This window comes from Chanodichthys erythropterus, chromosome 6, assembly GCF_024489055.1.
Source record: "Chanodichthys erythropterus isolate Z2021 chromosome 6, ASM2448905v1, whole genome shotgun sequence".
Taxonomy (NCBI): Eukaryota; Metazoa; Chordata; class Actinopteri; order Cypriniformes; family Xenocyprididae; genus Chanodichthys; species Chanodichthys erythropterus.
The window spans coordinates 21985607-22005308 of record NC_090226.1 but is presented as its reverse complement, the minus strand read 5'-3'; the positions used below and the strand labels follow the sequence as shown (position 1 = coordinate 22005308).

General features: G+C 36.6%; 1 protein-coding gene across 3 annotated transcripts; it reads left to right on the top strand.

Annotated features, from left to right (window-relative positions):
• The first annotated feature begins 490 nt into the window (after positions 1 to 490).
• tmem259 (transmembrane protein 259) lies at positions 491 to 19022 on the top strand. 3 transcript variants are annotated; one of them, XM_067388463.1, is made up of 12 exons: positions 491 to 1124; positions 1251 to 1491; positions 5117 to 5413; positions 5616 to 5778; positions 7347 to 7457; positions 10218 to 10340; positions 10433 to 10533; positions 11337 to 11394; positions 11521 to 11604; positions 11785 to 11917; positions 16120 to 16219; positions 16309 to 19022. In XM_067388463.1, the coding sequence occupies exons 2-12, from the start codon at positions 1270 to 1272 to the stop codon at positions 16993 to 16995; spliced, it is 2079 nt and encodes a 692-aa protein (XP_067244564.1). In that variant the 5' UTR covers positions 491 to 1124; positions 1251 to 1269; the 3' UTR covers positions 16996 to 19022. The 3 variants fall into 3 exon arrangements, with proteins under 3 accessions (XP_067244564.1, XP_067244565.1, XP_067244563.1); XM_067388464.1 differs by having other exon boundaries at positions 491 to 1491; positions 5616 to 5724; XM_067388462.1 differs by having other exon boundaries at positions 491 to 1491.
• The last annotated feature ends 680 nt before the right edge of the window (positions 19023 to 19702 follow it).

The following is a 19702-nucleotide window of genomic DNA, read 5'->3' as shown; positions in this document are numbered from 1 at the left end:
TTGTCGCTTCATAATATTAAGATAGAACCACTGAACTCACATGAACTGTTTAAAATATGTTTTTAGCACCTTTATGGACATGAGAGATTGAATGGCTTTGCTCTCATTGGATTTCATCAACAATATCTTAATTTGTGTTCGGAAGATAAAGGTCTTACGGCTGTAGAACGACATGAGGGCTAGTAATAAATGACATTATTTTCATTTTTGAGTGAACTAACGCTTTAACTTGTTTCCTTCAAACTATAGTAGGCTATGTACAGACGTTAAACTATTTAACATTTGTTCTGAAACAAACTGAAATATATTACTGCGATTTAGTAAAATTATAAATTACAGAAAAATATAAATATATTATTAAAGTTCAATGTACATAATAAATAACGTTCATTTTGATTTTTGCTCGTTCAAAAATCACGTGACTCGATGTCGCGTGACTAAACGCGGAAGCGAGACCAGAGTGGAAATGCTCCTCCCATTAAAAGCTTCTTGACTGCTGCTCCCAAGTCCGCTACGCTCCAGAAAATGGTTGAGTAAACAGATGGTCTGTAAGACAGGTTGCGGTACCATCGGATAGTTATTGCGGGATATCATCAAGTATTTGAGGCCTTATTTAACCTAAGAGTGTCAGCGTTATATAAGGAGGCGTTTGTTAAAAAGTAAACCGAACGTACGGGTTCTTCAGAGGAAGCTCGGCTAATTTGTTAGCTTACCACTATTAGCAGACGTGTTGTGTGTGGTATTCTAGTTTTCTTTGCTTTTAAACATTCGAGTGGGCAGTCTGGGACAGATTTCACTTCCAAACCCGAGTAAATATGATTAATTTAGCTGGTGTGAGTTAGCAAGTTTAGTTATTTTGGTTAGGGTGACAGTGGATGCAGGAGGCCTGGGCCACAACTGCAAGACAAATTGAGCCCAAAATACAATTTAACAGCCTGACATGCTCCTCTGGTCTCACGATATATAAACTACATGATCAGCAGGTGTGTCAAAGGCTCTAAAGCTTTAGTAGATTGGTAGATCGCGAGGTTATGATGACATGGTAGGAGTGGAAGCAGCCTTGTCCACCAACATCCTTAAAAAAAATCAGAATCTGTTGGGGCGTTTTGTGGAGATATCCGAAGGTCAGTCCAGTTTTGGTGACCCAGGACCATCATTATTGTGTGCTGATGTTGTGTGGCTGGCCTGCTCAGCTGGATCTACGCACATTGCTGTCTGTCTGACCTCACTTGGTCTTTCTCCTTAACAAGTTACTGAACAACGACCACCATGTCCGACAACCAGGGCAATCTGAACAACAACAACGTTCCTCTGAACAACAACAATAACGGTGGGCCGAACCGGATCCGGAACCCAGCGATGAATCAGAACCCCCTGATCAACGTGAGAGACAGACTCTTCCACGCCTTATTCTTTAAGATGGCAGTCACATATGCCAGACTCTTCCCACCATCCTTCAGACGAATATTCGAGTTCTTAGTCTTGTTAAAGGTGAGATTTGACTTTTTTTTTTTTTTTATATATGTGTGTTTAAGCTGTTGATAATTTCCAGAAGCCCCAAACACTCAGATTGATGCTTATCTGTTGTCACCTGTTAGGATGCAGTGCCAAGCTCACTAAACAGGGTGGATGCTGAACATAAGCATCATTTATTTGGCAACTAACCCATGGCTTTAGATCATACCTGGCAACTACATATATCATATATGCAATGAATGTTGAAGTCGGAATTAAATCAAAATGGACACTATTTATTTTCCGTAAATAAATAATTTTTCCTATAATAATACAATTATTATAATTATAATCTCTGTAATACCTTAACAGAGACTGTCCACCTATACCGTTTTGTTCTTGTTGTGTCCTGTATTATTTGGAAATTAATAACCTATTTTACATTCATAATATGGCATATTTATTCTGTTCCATGTATACTTTATGCATACCAAAAATAAATAAATAAATGTATTATACATTAATGTTCAAAAGTTTGTGGTCGGTACATTTTTTTTTTTTAAAGAGAGAGAGACTTTGAGGGAAGTCTCTTATGCTCTCTCAGGCTACATTTAATTGAAAATGCAGTAAAACAATAATATTGTAAAATATTATTGCAAAAGTTAGACTTTGACATTTTATTACAATTTAAAATATCTTTTCTTTCTATTGAATATATTTAAAAATGTACTATCATGGATAGGGGGAATTTTCAGCAGCCATTATTCCAGTTTTTGTGATCTTCAGAAATATATATATTACAGTTATATATTGTATTCTGTGATGAATAGAATTTTTTTTTTTTTTTTTTTTTTTTTTTTTAAAACTGACTACAAATTTTTCAAACATTTGTGCAAATATAAAAAAATATAAATGTAAAAAATTTACTCATTTACCTTCACAAAATATTTAATATATATTGACAAGGCTGGCATAAGACTTTGGAACTGACATAAGGTGTCACAACAAGGTTAGTTGGTCAAGCGTCATGGTTATCAGCTAATGCCGATAATCTTAAAACAGACAGATATTGGATGATTAATAAGCCTGAACTGTAGAGCAGCATATTTAAAATTCAAGTGTACACCTAATCATCTTGAAAATCTCTAGCAGTAAATTGCCATAGCCTCTCATTACTCAATCATAAATCTGAAACCAAACAGGAATGATGGTATTCAAATGTTGTTGACATGTACTTCAAGAATTACCTGTTAAGTTAGTGAGGCAACCACGTCTCTTTGCTAACCACAAAAATATTTTTGCGGTTCATAATCTTGCTTAAAAAAAAAAAAAAAAGCTGTGAAGCAATTACTGTACAGAATAAGTTGTGGGGGATTTTTATTTATTTATTCATTCATTTTTTTGCCTGACGAATAAGGAAAGTTGGCGTTATCCAACAAGAATGTTCATAAATTTTATTCTTTATTTAATCCTATTTGGCACAAAAACCCAATAGTGTTTGACATACATGTAAACATTTGTGGCATATTAAAAACTCTAATTAAACAATAAATGTCAGCCACAATTAAGCAGATTTTGCCCTATACTTTTAGTGTATAAACTAAAATAATGTTAGAATGAGAAATGTCTATGATGAAAATATTTAAAGGGGTCATGAACTGCATTCTTTTTGATTGTTTTCTGAGGTCCACTTATAATGTTATCAAGATTTTTATGTAAAAACATTCTAATTTAGAAGAAATTAGCTTTTTTCTATCCTGTTTTTCACCCTCTCTTTCGAACATTCCGTTTTAATAGGCATGACGCATTTAAGACTTGAAAGTAATGCCCACTGCTATGAATGGGTAACCGTTTTGCATATTAAAATAATTTTCAACGGCCCCACCATCACGTGTGAAATTGTTTTAAAAACTTCTGATGCTGAAAAATATATTTTTATCAGGTAAAAAGTCTTTAATGTCTTTGTTGTGGCAAATCTAGTTTAAGTACTTGGAGTTACCACAGTTATAAATGACAAAGGATGACTTACGGTGTTTCATGTAACAGAATTATGAATGAATGTGCCATTGTTTGTCGCATTGTCTTACTTATAGGCTATTCATAATTCATCCTTTTCGATAAAGTGAAAACGTATACGCTGTCATTTGCAATGTCGTGTTGTAATGTCTTACTGCTCACTGCTCTCTTCTGTATCTGATAATCCAACACTTTAACCCCATAAATGGTGAGCTGCATGATTAATCATAAAAAAAGATCTCTATTCAAACACCCGCACTATCTCTTTCCTAAATTATAACAGTTCACCTGTGTCTATTAAACCATTGACATATATCATACCGGAACATTCTAATCTGTGTTGGTGCTGCCACTGAGCGAGAGAGAGCAGTTATCATGTATGAAAGAGCTTCACAAACAGTCTTGTCAACCACACATTAAGTATTATTCAAATTATCACAGAAGTACTGGGATAAAAGTTTACAGTTCGCATATAAACACTCTGTCTATTATCAAAATAGGGCAGACACCTTTTGAAAGGAACTTGACTCTTGAAATAATGATTGTACTGATTACATTGTTTTGCCACCAGGTGGCGACAAGTGTCTGTTAAAAAAAAAAAAATTCTTTAAATCATTCATTCAAGAGATTTATCCAGAATCATGCAACTCTACTCAGTACATATCAAATCGTAAAATATCATGGTAAAAACACTGTTACTCACACTTATATTGCGACATTACTGTCGCATCCAATGTAGTCGTCACTGCGTCATCTTTTATTTTCAGTATCTCTGAAAAGCCTGCATTGAACTGTGTCATGTTAAAAAATGAATTTGCAGTAAAATGAAACGAACAAATGAGCAGTGTCTTACTGACGCGATCTGACTGAAACTTTGTTAGAGCTGCTGTCTGCAATTTTTGGCCCTCTAGCGGTTAATAAACAGAAATGCATGCGTCTTGCAGAGGAACATTCTAGCTGGAGCTACTTTTCTCCATGTAAGTCTATGGCGAGTCACGCAGTTTCTGTGATACTTTGCGACGGGTCCTACCAGTCAGGTCTGAAATAGTCAGAATATAAACACTTATTATAAGTGTACCATTATGATTCAGGATAAGACAAAAACATGGTTTGGAAAATGGATTCATGTTGTATATTCTCATTATATCATTTTTGTGATAGACTGCAGCTTTAATATAAAGTTCATCCACGCTTTCTTAATGTTTGGATCACAAGGATGGCAATGCAAAGACTGTTTTTCCACAACTTGGCCTGTGTTTGTGTCTGTCTTGTATTTACTACTACATGACATGTGCAGATCGGTGACTTCTGCAGAGGCGGTCTTTCGCCTCTGAAAGTCATTTTCTGAGCTTGGTTTCAGTAAAAGCTGTTTTTGGGCCAATGAGGAAGTTTTGTTTTCTGAAACTTACAGGATAATTTTATAGTAAATGATCTCAATTTCAGGTTATCTGAAGTTCCAGCCTAATCAGAACTTTGACTTGTGAATATGAATTTTTTTTTAAATATATCATGCCATCCTTGTTGTAGAAGTGTTAGGTTTAATGCTTTGTTGCATTAAACTGTTTAAATTCTTGCCTAAACTGTGGTTTGTGTTTGCACATTTTAGTTTTTTATTGATTTTAATTTTATGTAATTTGATTTGCAGGCATTGTTTATGCTCTTCATCCTGGCCTACATCCACATTGCCTTTTCACGCTCTCCAATCAACTGCCTAGAGCATGTGCGGGAGAAATGGCCCCGCGATGGCATCCTGCGTGTGGAGATCCAGCGCAACTCCAGCCGCGCACCCATCTTTCTTCAGTTCTACGAGACGGAGGGAATCCAGGGGCTCGTGAAGGAATCAGAAGAGGACGGAAGTGAAACCAGACAGCCAATGGTGCCGGCAGATGCTGAAGAGGAGGAAGAGATGACCATGGAGATGTTTGACAACAGCACAGTACAGGTGAGTTTATTACACAGTAACAAGAAAACAAAGATTGAGAGCCAAGCATTAAAAGTCTATATAATATAATTTATTATATATAATATTAACCATACAATTTCAGTCTGGTCCTTAAACAAGTTGTAATTGCATGAATATTCTTTAAAAACCATTCTCCAGATCTTTCTGACAGTCTCTCTCTCTCCCTCACACACACGTGCAGTTTGAGCTGGACATCGAGCCGCGACTGAATCCGTCGATGAGCGGCGGTGTTCCTGGCTCCAGCCTGAATGAATCCCAGGATCTGTCCTTCAGCCAGGCCCCCTCTAAAGGTATGCAGCCGCTGAGGGAGACTGTCTCCGAGATTGAGATGCTAACTCGAGCAGGTAAACATCTCAAATACGCCCCACTCCGTAGCCATCTGGTCCTTCTCCTCTTCCTCCTGTGTGAATTCATTCCCTCTCCTCCCTCCATCCACTGCAGCCCTCACTTCCCCTGGTCAGATTTCCTTTCTGTTCCCACATTCCTTTATTACCTTACCCTTTTCTAAGGCCACGTGTGCCGAGTCACATGGCTTCAGAAATGATCACCATGGACTGTAGCAAGATATAATATCGGAGTGTCCCTAATACTGTAATTTGTTACAGGCCAGATCCAGATTACACTGTTTCCATTTGAATATCTGGATTCAAGTTAGTTAATTTAAATGTAAAGCTTGAAACTCCCAAAATAAAGTAAAAATAAAACGGAGATATTTTCAAAGGACATAACAAGCATTTGTATTTTACACATTAAATATTTTTCTGTAGTCAAGTCATTTTTATCTATGGTTCAATGACATGACATGTATATTTTTTGTCCAAGTGCATTATTTCCTTTTAAAATAATTTGTAAAATCATGACCTATATAACTTTATTATATAAAACCTATTTAGTTTGAATTCATTTTTAGTACGTTTAAATAATGCATATTATATTATGTATTGTTATCTTAAATCTACTGTCCGAAACAAATGAACAGACCCAAGAAAACGATTTAAAAAGGGTGTCTTAATAATAAAAAATGAAAAACTAAATACTGTAGCATCAATTTTAGGTTTTTCTTTATATTTATAAAATATAAAGTAGTTTTAAAGCTGTAAAACGTTTGTTCAGCAATTTGTATATTCTCAAATGTCAGGGTGACACAACTGCAAACATGGCTCTTTTATTATGAATTGACAAGGTAATAACAGTAAACATGATAATGCATCATCAGAGGACCCCAACTGATCCTTGTGGCTGAGTGAAAAGGTTTGTAGATCTCTCTCATATACTGGTAAAAACTAATTTCAAGTATGTGTAGGTTGGTCCATATCAGGTGGTACAACTACAGTATACATATTGTACTATGTGCTGCTGTACTATTTAGTTGTACTGCCTGACATAAAAAGTAAAAAAATGAATTTAAACACTTTGAAATGTTATTTAACAACTGAAACTTGTTTAAACTCATTGTTCAAGATTCAAAAATATGTATTACATCAGTTTTGAAAAAGATAGAACTAAATAACTGATTTTTTTTATCTATCTATCTATCTATCTATCTATCTATCTATCTATCTATCTATCTATCTATCTATCTATCTATCTATCTATCTATCTATCTATCTATCTATCTATCTATCTATCTATCTATCTATCTATCTATCTATCTATCTATCTATCTATCTATCTATCTATCTATCTATCTATCTATCTATCTATCTATCTAATATTGTTGAATAGTAGGTGTCCCCACAAAAGATTGATTACAACATAATCTGAGTGGATATTTTTTTGTTTTTAATACAGTAACTTTATAATTTTCTACCATTTGTGTGAAGTCACAGATTTTTAGATTAATGGTAGAACTTCTGAATTCAGTTTAACGTTGTCAGCATTTATCAGTGTTTATGTGTTTGTTTTTGTGCAGTGTGGCCCCAAGAAGAGTATATTGTCGAATATTCTCTGGAATACGGTTTCCTTCGGCTGTCCCAGGCCACACGTCAGCGACTCAACATCCCTGTTATGGTGGTGACTCTGGGTGAGTACATCACACCCTCCAGGACATCAACAGAAAACCTGCCTTGTTCACCCAAAAATTTTAGTTGTAATTAGCCGCTTTTCCACTATCGGGCAAGTGTGAGCCCGGGCTAACAGTATGCCGGGCGGGGCCAGTAGCCTCGGACCTCGAGCAGCAAGGCCAAAATCAAGCTGCGTTTAGATTGTCGGACAAGTAGCCCTGTAGCGCTACCCTAAAACCCGCCCTTAACATGCCTCCATCCATAGAACAATATCACACAACCACACCATTTCACCAGCATGGGGAAGCTAGTGGACTGAAAACTAATTACATCTGGAGTGCACATCAAACATTCTGAATCAAACTGAATATATTATTATATCACATAAAAAGAGAAAGCATACTTATTCAGCCATGCCTGCAAGTCCAAAGGATTACATATTTAGAAAAATACTGGTACAATATCATATTTTGTCACATTTCTTTAGAAACAATGAGCAGTTCTATTAATTTTCCAAATAATTTTTTTGAAACATGAAACCAAATAAATACACGATTATAATCATATATGCCAGGCATGATCAAGCCCTGGAAGTGACAGTGGTATCATGGCTGGTCCTGGCACGCACCAGCACGCTCGCTTTTGGCCCGACAGTGGAAATACAGCTATTGTTTACTGATCTTCATCCTATTTCACTCACGTATGTCTTTGCTTTGTGTAATAAGCAGACCAAAATCTAAATCGTATTGACTTCTTTTATGACATTTTAAAGGGACAGTCCACCCAAAAATTAAGTTTCTGTCATCAGTTACTCACACTTATGTTGTTCCAAATCTGCTTGAACTTATTTTCTTTTGCGAAACGCAAAAGAAGATATTTTGAAGAATGTTGGTAACCAATCAGTTTCTGTGTCCTGTGACTTTCATTGTGTGGACTGGAACAACATAAGGGTAAGTAAATGATGAAAGAATTAGAATTTTTTTCAGTGGACTATTTCTTTAACACCCCTAGTCCTCATTCAATTTCATAATATTAAAAAGGGTTGAAGAATATTCTTCAGAAAGTCACCTTTTGTGTTTCATGGAAAGGTCATTAAGGTTTTGAATGATATGAGAGTAAAAAAACATTACACTTGTGTATATATATATATGTAATATTACAATTGTATTTTTTTGGTAAACTTCCAATAAGACGAACATATAGGGCAGTTGGACAATGAAACTGAAACACCTGGTTTTAGACCACAATAATTTATTGGTATGGTGTAGGCTGTCCTTTTGTGGCCAATACAAATTCATTTTGTCTTGGGAATGATAGTTATAAGTCCTGCACAGTGGCTAGAGGGATTTTGAGCCATTCCTCTTCCAGAACAGTAGCCAGGTCAAAAAAAAAGTTTTCTGACTTGATCCTTCAAAATACCTCAAAAATATTTAGATCTAGTTGACTGTGCAGACCATGTGAGATGTTCAATTTCACTTTCATGTTCATCAAAGCATTCTGTCACAATTATTGCTGTGTGTAATTGTACATTATCATGCTGAAACATGGCGCCTCCTTCAGGGTACAATGTTTGAAGGGTACAGTGGTCCTCCGGAATGGTTTGGTAGTCCTTGGCAGTGATGCCCCCATCAAGCACTGTAGGGAATGCCAAGCCATCACTGATCCACCCCTGTGCTTCACTCTGGGCAGGCGGAGTCCAGGTGTTAAGCCTTTTTAGGGCTTCTCCACACTGTAACTCCCATCGATGTGGGAAAGACTGTGAAGGTGGACTCATCAGAGAACAATACATGTTTTACATTGTTCACAGCCCAAGATTTGCACTGCTGGGACCAAGCGTGCCTCACAAGTCCTGAAAAGTGAAGCCAAAGCATCTCGGTGCGCCCCAAGTGGTTGGTCCCAGTATAGGTCATAAACCCTGCCCTCTCCATGTAATGCAATGGGACGTGCGACTAACTAAACAATTAAATTACACTTCAAAGGCAGTAAACTACTAAACGATTGGGTCCCGAGTTCACTACTGTGCAGATGCCAGTGCCATATTGGGACATTGGCAGCTTCACTTTTCTACAATGGTATTGGAGGTGTGTCGTCCATGTTTTTTAAAAATTATTATTTATTTTTATTTTTTATTTTTTTATACAGTCTATAGTTGGCACCAATGAAACTGACTTTGGCATTGGCATGAGTGATCAAAGGTTTGGCTTTAGGGTCCGACCATGAATATTGACTTTGTGGAGCTCCTGATGAACAGTTTTGGTGGAAGCAGGAGAGCTGAGGTGAGCATCTTAGTATCTAGACATCCCTTTCAGACAGCTTCCTCTTGCATCATCAGTTACTCCTGTTGGATGTGGTTCATCCTACGTGGTGGTATGCTGACATTACCCTGATACCACAGCTCTCGATACACCACAAAGACTTGCTGTCCTGGTCACAGATGAGCCAGCAAGACATGCACCAACAATTTGTCCTCTTTTTAACTGATGTGTTATGTTGTGTGCATTGCAATATTTTATGTACAGCTGTGCTATTGCTCTGCTAATTAAACCTTCAAACTCTGCATTTACTGATGGAATGTAAATCAGTGAAGATTGGCCACCAGGCTGAGCATATTTAGTCGTGAAACCTCCAAAACTGTATTCGCCAGTGTTTCAGTTTCATTGTCCAACCCCTGTATTTCATACGTTTTTTTTTATTTTTTTATTATTATTTAAAAACAAACACATAAAGTGTCAATTAGTACTTCTGTGTTGTACCCAGAATCTCTGTCTGTCTGTCTGCAGACCCCATGAAGGATCAGTGCTTTGGAGATGGTTTTAGTCGCTTCCTCTTGGACGAATGCCTGGGTTATGATGATATCCTGATGTCCAGTGTGAAGGCTTTAGCAGAGAATGAGGAAAACAAAGGTAAATTAGAAGTTCTCTCTCAAAAACAGTTTTGTTTAGTTTTTGGATGATGGCATAACTACAACATGAGAATGTGATTTGTTTGTTTTTAGGGTTCTTGAGAAACGTGGTCTCTGGAGAACACTACCGTTTTGTCAGTATGTGGATGGCTCGTACCTCCTACCTGGCAGCCTTTGTAATCATGGTTATCTTTGTGAGTACTTTTACTCTACTGCCTCTGCACTACAGAGTGCTTATTAGTGATTGGATTGTAGGTGTGATGTCAGCACATTAGTTCATTTAGGTAATTAGTCCACCAAAAATGTATGTATTCATTCCCATGACTTTTTGTAAGTGGAATATTAGGCAAAACTTTAACAATGTAGAAGTTATTTTTTTCCTCTCAATTACCAGTACAATGAATGGTCACAAATCTTCTGTCATATGATTGCTTTAAGTGAGAAACTGACTGAATTTGAAGTCATTATTCACTAATAAATTTTCTCATCAGCAAGGTGTTAACAGTTGTGACATAATCAATTGTCTGTTTGGTGAACTGGATGAAGTGATTCAAAAGATGACTCAAAAGAATGATTAATTCACAAAATACAGTAAATAACCTAAATTTGGTCTGTTTTTCATTTGACTCACATGATATTATGACTTCAGAAAACAAGCTCAGCATGTGTTGCATAAGTCACATGGACAACTTTTAACATGACATTTTTTTAATGCTTTTTTTTTTTTTTTTTTTGGGAGCTTGATAGCCCTTGGTTATGATTCAATTTTATAATATTAAAAAAGTGATCATTATATTCGTCAAAAAAAATGATATTTTGGGATTCTTCAAAATTAAGAAAGTCATATGGCTGAGTAAATGATGACAACTGAATTTTTGGGTGAACTATTCTTTTGAGTCACTTGGACCATAGAGAGAAGAGTCTTGAAAATTTTAATACAACACTGAATCAAATGTAAAATTCCATCACAAGTCTTTTTTTTTTTTTTTTTTTTAAGACTCTGTCCGTTTCCATGTTGCTGCGGTACTCGCACCACCAGATTTTTGTCTTTATAGGTAGGCTCCAATCAGCCTCATAGATCCTCACCACTGCATCAGCATTTTATGATCATGTTCCAAGATCTAATTCATAACACAGTAAAAAGACAGCATTTTTCATCTTTCTGATTTCCTTTTTCTCAGTGGATCTTCTCCAGATGTTGGAGATGAATATGACCATTGCCTTCCCTGCCGCCCCTCTTCTCACTGTCATCCTAGCTCTTGTGGGTAGGTAGAGATCATTTCTAGGGTTTTGAAGAGATGTTCTCATATCTGTTTGTGTCTCCTATTAATTTAGTGCCTGATCTGTTAATTTATTGACTTCATATATCACATGAACATTTTTTTATTAAAATATTTTATGAAGGTTGTTTGACCACAAATGTTTCTATTTGATCCTAACTGCAGGGATGGAGGCCATCATGTCTGAGTTTTTCAATGACACAACCACTGCCTTCTACATCATCCTCATTGTTTGGTTAGCGGACCAATATGATGCCATCTGCTGTCACACCAATACAAGCAAGCGCCACTGGCTTAGGTATGTTACCTCATCAGCACAGGTAAATGCCAATGGCTCAGACTCTTCTGCTGTTTTACATTAATTTTGCATTTACATTTATGAATTTGGCAGACGCTTTTATACAAATTTTATAAAAAATTTCTGGATTCAATTTTTTCTCTCTCCAAAAATGTGTGTGTATGTATGTATATGTGTATATAATATATATTTTTATTTTTATTTATTTATTTTTTAAGAAATTCTGGGGTTTTTTTTCTGTTGATTTTCTGGTTTTAGGATATAATACAAATGTGTGATAAACAGTGATAATCAAATGAAGGCATAACACATTTTAAAAACATCCTTTTTGGCAAACAAAATGCTGCACAACAGTGTTAAAATGAACTGTTAACTGTTAATAACTGTTAAAATTAAAACGTGGAAGAAAATTGTGTGGTTATTCTTAAGTCATCAGAAGTGTATATTATAATTACTTTGACAGGTACATTCTACTGTACAGTAACAATATACACTGTGTTCCAAATTATTATGCAAGTGACACATCAGTAGGATTTCAGTACAATAAGCATTCAGATTTTAGTTTTTAAAAGAAAGAAAGTGTTTTTTATTTTTCATATCTTTTTAGATAACTGGTATCAATCTCAGTTAAATAGTTTGCCAGGTCTTCTTGGGTAAATGGAAAACTTACTTAGAGGTTGTTCCACATTATTAAGCAAGTCACAGATTTCATGCAATATGAGGAGGAAGAAAGATCTTTCTGAAGATGAAAAGTATGAAATGCTGCAATGTCTTGCAAAAGGCATGAAAACAACTAATATTTTGTGAGAACTGAATAGAGACTGTCGAACTGTCAAAAGATCTGTGAGTGATTTAGAGCACAGAAGAACTCGGTCAGATAAAGGCTTAATAAGGAAAGTTTGTGTCAAACAAATGAATTTAATTATTATTAAAGTCACTGTTTGGCAGCAAACAGGAAAGAACCTTTCCATGCAGGTTAGTAGGTTGTGCATTGGCATTTGCATTTCAGCCACCTCTAACCAAAAGGCCACAAAGATAAATGTTTGCATTGGGTTTAGAAATACATGAAGAATCATTTTAAATATACTGTGTGCAGAATTATTAGGCAAGTTGATTTTCTGATCATATTTTTTTCCAAGCACATTTTACCAATTCCAAACCACATCACTCTTAATAACTACTATTAATTTTGTATTTAATCATTTATAAGTGATATATAATTGTTCATGAAGGCTGGAAATGAAAAATGCCTTATATGCAGGTGTGCATAATTATTAGACCGGTTTCCTTTTACAGGCAAAATGAGCCAAAAAAGAGATTTAACTCTTTTTAAATTATTAAATGCTCATGAGAAGGATGCAATACTAATGTAACACTAGAAATTGCAAAGTTAAAGCATGACCAATAGACAGCAAAAGCGCTCATTGGGTCAGCAGGGTCAGACAAAAACAGGAGAAGAAAAGACACGTTAACTGAAAAAGAATTAAGGTGAAGAATTAAGTGTGAAAACATCAGGAACCATCAGTCTCCAGTGCCACCATTTTCCAGAACTGCAACCTACCTGACGTCTCCAGAAGTGCAAGGTGTCAGAATCTCAGAGACTTAGGTTAGGTAAAGAATCCTAAGAATGACTCCCTCTTAATAAGAATCACAAGCTGAAGTGTTGAAAAAAATACATGAAGACTGTTTTTTATAGGCACATAGACATATAGATTGAGAGTGACTCTTGAAGGACCAGCACCACATCCTCTTGTACCACTGTTTGAAGAATTTATCTTGCAGAATCTGGCAGTAAGGTGTGGGAGTTCATTTTTAGTCCATCTCCTATATTGAAAAGTCAGTCTTGCAGATATGGAATAAAAATGATGTTCCAAAACTCACTGCCAGATTCCGGAAGATAAATTCCTGATGGTTTCACATTTAATTCTTCACCTTAAAGGGCTAGTTCACCCAAACATGAAAATTCTGTCATTAATTACTCACCCTCATGTCATTCTACACCCGTAAGACCTTTGTTTATCTTCGGAACACAAATTAAGATATTATTCATAAAATACAATGGCTCAGTGAGGCCTGCATTGCCAGCAAGACAACTGACACTTCCAATGCCCAGAAAGCTACTAAAGATGTATTTAAAACAGTTCATGTGACTAGAGTGGTTCAACCTTAATGTTATGAAGTGACGAGAATATTTTTTGTGCGCCAAAAAAAAAAAAAAAAAGACTTTATGACAATATCTAGTGATGGGTGACTTCAAAACACTGCTTCATGAAGCTTCGAAGCTTTGCGAATCTTTTGTTTCAATCCAGTGATTCGAAACAAAAGATTCGTAAAGCTTCATGAGGCAATGAATGTTTTGAAATCGCCCCTCACTAGAGATTTTTTATATATATATATATATATATTCACTGACAAATGCCGTACTACAATGTATATGTATAGATGGATGGATTTCTGGATGGTTGGTGAATGGCCACCCCGTTCCAAAGAGACTGCAACATCATCAAGGAGCTAGTGGGTTATGATTTGTCCTGGAATATTGGGAAGTGAAATGGAAGGTCCCTTTAGCGTCTCTAAGGGTGTCAAAATGACTTCTGCAAGATATGTGGAGTTTATAACTGACCATTGTCTGCTGTGGATTTTCATGCAGGACAATGCACTATGCTTCAAAAAACACCACAGCAATAAAACTGTTAAAAAATGTAATTCTACATCTACTGTAAATGTTTCTTTTTGTGGCTTTTTGTTAGAGGTAGCTGAAATACTTTATGCTGAACTGCCAGCCTGCATGGAGAGGTTCTTGGGACTCCAGAGGCACCAGTGGCTTCAAATGACTTGTTTACAGCTGCCCTTTTAATACAATTAATTTGTTTGACATAAACTTTCCTTAATAAGTCTTTATCTGACAGAGTTCTTCTCTGCACTAAATCGCTCTCAAATCTTTTGATAATCGATTTTCGATAATCTCTTTTGTTTTTCACAAATTGTTTTCATGCCTTTTGCAAGACATTGCAACATTTCATGCTTTTCATCCTCAGAAAGATCGTTCTTCTTCCCCATATTTCATGAGAACTGTGACTTGCATAATTTGGAATAACCTCTTTAAGTAGGTTTACCATAGGTTTCCCAAGAAGACCTGGCAAACTATTTAACAAACCTGAGATTGATAGCAGTTATTTAAAAAGATGTAAGAAATAAAACACTTTCTTTGAAAAACTAAAAACTGAATGTTTATTGTACTGATGTCATTTGCATAATAATTTGGAACAGTGTATTTCTGCCAATTTCTTAAACCAAACTTTCATTTTGATAGGATGTGGTAAAGACCTTAAAGTTTCTTTGTATATATGATATGATGAAAGTTTTTCTGAAATGAAATAGTGAAATGCTCGTGAAGTGACTCTCAGAGCAACTTTGGAGATAAAGTTCATGTTGAGTGTCTACATATAGTGGACAGCAGACACCGAAAACACCATGAGCATCACAAGTGCACCATTCATTTACACAGACATCATATTCTTGATGCAGACTTCATATTTAAAGTCTTTTTGTGGTTTAATATTCACAGACAGTAGTCCAAATCATGTTAATTTAATTAAGTTTACAACCCTTCTTTTGATTTATTAATCCAAAATTTGTCAAATTCCATTTCACGTTATATAGTAAATTCCATTTTTATGACTGAATTACATGGGGGCCCTAGTTCAGAAAATGAAGATATTTAGAAATTAAGCTGCCTTTCCACTATCTCCAACATAGCTCCCGTACTTCTATCCAGACCATTGGAAATTAATGACTTTCGGTCGGTTGCTTGTTATTTATGGGAAATGGGGAAACGGTGACTGTAGGTTGAATCTACTCTGATAAGCCTATTAAAAATTTAACTGAAGTGATGTATATTATCTCTGTTCTCTGTTTCCACAAAATGATCTATATGATTCTTTGGCGAATCAGAATTATTTTTAAAAATCCTTGTCCAGTAGTTATAGAAATTTATTGGTCAAAAAGACTGGGACAAAATGCTTTGCTTGAAAGTGGATAAAGGTTGATGTTAGAGTTGGGACGCAAGGAAAATTGTTTCCAGGTCTAATCCTTTACTGTCCAAGCATAAACAGAAGTTTATGAGCACTATTTATTCATATCACACATTTAAGCTGAACATTTAGAACCTCATCTGAAGTATCTCTTGTGCTGTTTTTCAGATTTTTTTATCTGTATCACTTTGCCTTCTATGCGTATCATTACCGCTTTAATGGCCAGTACAGCAGCTTGGCTCTGGTCACTTCCTGGCTCTTCATTCAGGTATCTTATTTCAGATATTTTTTGTAATTGGAAAATCTGTGAATTTGCATGGAATTGTTGTAGCTCATTAGCTTTTTCATCTTCCACAGCACTCAATGATCTATTTTTTCCACCACTATGAGCTGCCGGCCATCCTGCAACAGATCCGGATCCAGGAGATGCTGCTTCAGAACCAGCAGGTGGGCCAAGGAAACCAGACTGCATTGCAGGACAATCTTAACAACAACACTAGTAATGCTGCGCCCGCCGGCCAGGCTAACGCAGCTGCTAATGTGAATGGCCAGGAACGGCAAGCCGCTCAGGACCAACCTCAGCTTGAAAACCACAACGGATTGTTGGTAAATCCCGGTCTGCCCATCAACCCATCCAATTCCGACCTCGACTGGATGGCTGAGATCGCCATTGGCCCGGACGTTCTGTCCGTTACACACCTGAGCGACTCGCTTTTGGAGCCGGGAGGGATCCAACAGCCAGTGTCGTCTGGCGCAGGTGTAACAGAGTTGCACAGTATGAGCACTGCAGCAGAGAACCAAGACGGAAACATTAGCGCAGCCAATGTTCCCGCGGTTGACATGAAGGGCCGGGGATGTGCTCAGGGTCTGGGGCCCCCTGGTGGTGGAGGTGGGCAGATGGAATCTGAAACGAATCCCACTTCCTCCCCAATGAACTCACACACAGACTGCAGGGTAGCAGAAATGCACAAGGGTGCCACAGACTGGGACGACAAGGCAAAGAACAAAAGCGAAAGCTCGGACTCCCACTCCGCCCCGGCTTGAGTCGCGCACTCGGTCGCCCCCATTCTGAACAAATGAATCCACGCTCTACAGTCGCCACCCCTCTCTGTAAATTAATCCAGAAGGCATCAAGAGGAGAAGCTGATGGAGCTTTATGTAATTACATCCTGGAAACCTCCGACGTGAACATGAGGGCAGAAGCAGAACTTCCGCCATCTAGTCATATTCTTAAGAGTAAATACGCGTTGAATTGTCGAAATGATGCCATGCGTGAGGGTGTGATCATTTGGAGACTTAACGTGATTTTTTTTTTTTTTTTTTTGATTGGAAACTTTTAATACAGGGAGTATTCAGTTTGAAATGTGATGTATCGTTCAGTTAAGGTACTTTTTGTGGCTCCTGATTATGGAGCTACAGGTATCAGCAGGCCGTGTGAGCGGGAATCTTACTTTAAATCCAAATACACATCGCACTTTGCACATCTTGTGCGAGGATTGTTTTGGCTCTTTTTCCATTCCTCTAATGATAACATTAATGCTAAAATTCACTTAGAATTATGTTTTGGTCCCTACTACTTTCATTCACTACAGCAAGCCACCAAAATGTTCCTTACCTGATTTAAAATCTAGCTCATGGCCATTGTGTTCAGGTAAGGTATTATCATGTGTACGGAGCAGTTTGACCACTGAATTTGATGCTATTCATGGTCAGAGTGCTCTGATGTTGGTATATAGGTTGGGCTGCCAATCAAAAAAGTGGACGGGTGACGACCGAGAATCATTTATACTCAATAAGTCCTCCTTCCACATGATCCTCTTTGAAAACTGTCATGGGGTCATTTCTGTATTTTCTAATCCTCATCAAGAGACATGTGTTCTTGTGGTTAGTTTAGGCAAACATTTTTGTCTTTCGCACAAACTCATCACAGTCTTTGGTTTTTCAGGTCAAGTCTGGCTTTGAGAGAGAGGGTGTATAGATTATTGCCTTATGCTTCTAAAACCGAACATTAACCTTGTATTTCTGTCTTTGGGAAGTACATTGGGGTCAATAGCCTTACCAGAGGCTTCAAAGCCAGTAGAGGAAAAAAAAAGTCATGAGACATGACAACTGAAGCAAGAGTGAACATGTCATTATTTTTAACAGATATTACTTAGAATCATATGTAAGCAGTGAATGTCAGACTGTTAAATTCACAGCATTGCGGCCCTTCAGCTAAAGTCACGGATCCGGAAGTCCATTGTCTTTTCATATTCTGCTTTTGTAGAGGTTTCTCCATGACTTGGGAAGATTGGTGGCTGTCCAATGACAGGACAAGTTTGTTGAGCTTCATGACCATGTGAAAAAACTTTACTAAAAGTAAGAGAACAAAAAAAGGAATCTCTTGTGTTTTGTGACATAGGACTGTGGATGGGGGAAAGGTCATTTAAAGGCTATGCAACAATATGGCAGGCTTCCAGGCTCTGGATTTTTTTTTTTTTTTTTTTTTTTTTTTTAATTCAAATTGTGCAATATTTTGTGAGGCTCAGATCCATAAAGGATTCCAGGTCTGAAAGAGTGATTTATGGTTTTATGATCAATTCCTCTTTATTATATATATATTTTTTTTTTTTCTGTGCCTATTTGCCATTGTCAGATGAAGCGGATGATTGTAGTGTTTAGATTGTGTAGGATGTCTAGACAGAAACTGGTAAGAAAAATTCTCAGTTCTGTGATAAACTCGATTCCATGTCATTCAAATGTATTTAACTGTAATGTTTAAAAAAAAACTGCATAAAGAGACAAAATTAATTTCCATTTTGAGCCTTTTGTTTGTTGTCTTTTAGGCATGTTCCATGAATAGGATACAGATTATTTGTTTTAAACACATTGTCTGTACCTGCCAGAGGTCTTAACTGTAACTGTGAAAATGTGTTATGTTTTTAAATTTAGTAACCTATTCATGGAAAGTACCTTCCTCCTTCAGTCAAGAAACTACAACATAATGCTAAAATCTCTCACAGAAAAAAGTTTTTTTTTTTTTCAAAATTGAAGTTCTGTATCATATACTTTGAAGGTATTGTAAGCACAAATAAAACTACATTTTCAATTTATGGGAACTTATTCAGTAACTACAAACAAACATTTGACTTCAGTCTAAATTTTACATTTAGACTTTTAAATTTGCAAACCTGTTACCTCTATTTTGGGTGATGTCTATATACACTATATGGACAAAAGTATTGGGACACACCTCTTAATTTCTGAATTCAGGTTTTTCAATCAGACCCATTGCCAAGGTTGTATAAAATCAAACCTAGGGCCTCGTTTATAAAGCGTGTGTATGCACAGATTTGATCTTAGAGTGTGTTTAGGCCTACGCTTGAATCCACGCCAATGCTCAAATTTATAAAAACTGCACTAAGCACTTTTCCACATCAAAGACAGATTACTGCAGGTAATTCTATGCTATACTTGCAGCTCGCCATTCTAAATTAAAGGTGCCCTAGATTCAAAAATTGAATTTACCTGGGCATAGTTAAATAACAAGAGTTCAGTACATGGAAAAGACATACAGTGAGTCTCAAACTCCATTGTTTCCTCCTCCTTATATAAATCTCATTTGTTTAAAAGATCTCCAAAAAACAGGCGAATCTCAACATAACACCGACTGTTATGTAACAGTCGAGGTGTACACCCCCAATATTTGCATATGCCAGCCCATGATCGAGGCATTGCACAAGGGCAGCCAGTATTAACGTCTGGAAATGCA

Bases quoted from the DNA above. Each gene is read 5' to 3' on its own strand.
- tmem259 (XM_067388463.1), top strand. From the start codon at position 1,270: ATGTCCGACAACCAGGGCAATCTGAACAACAACAACGTTCCTCTGAAC. The intron at 1,492-5,116 runs GTGAGATTTGAC...TTTGATTTGCAG, and splicing joins AGTTCTTAGTCTTGTTAAAG to GCATTGTTTATGCTCTTCAT. The intron at 10,534-11,336 runs GTGAGTACTTTT...TTTTTTTTTAAG, and splicing joins TTGTAATCATGGTTATCTTT to ACTCTGTCCGTTTCCATGTT.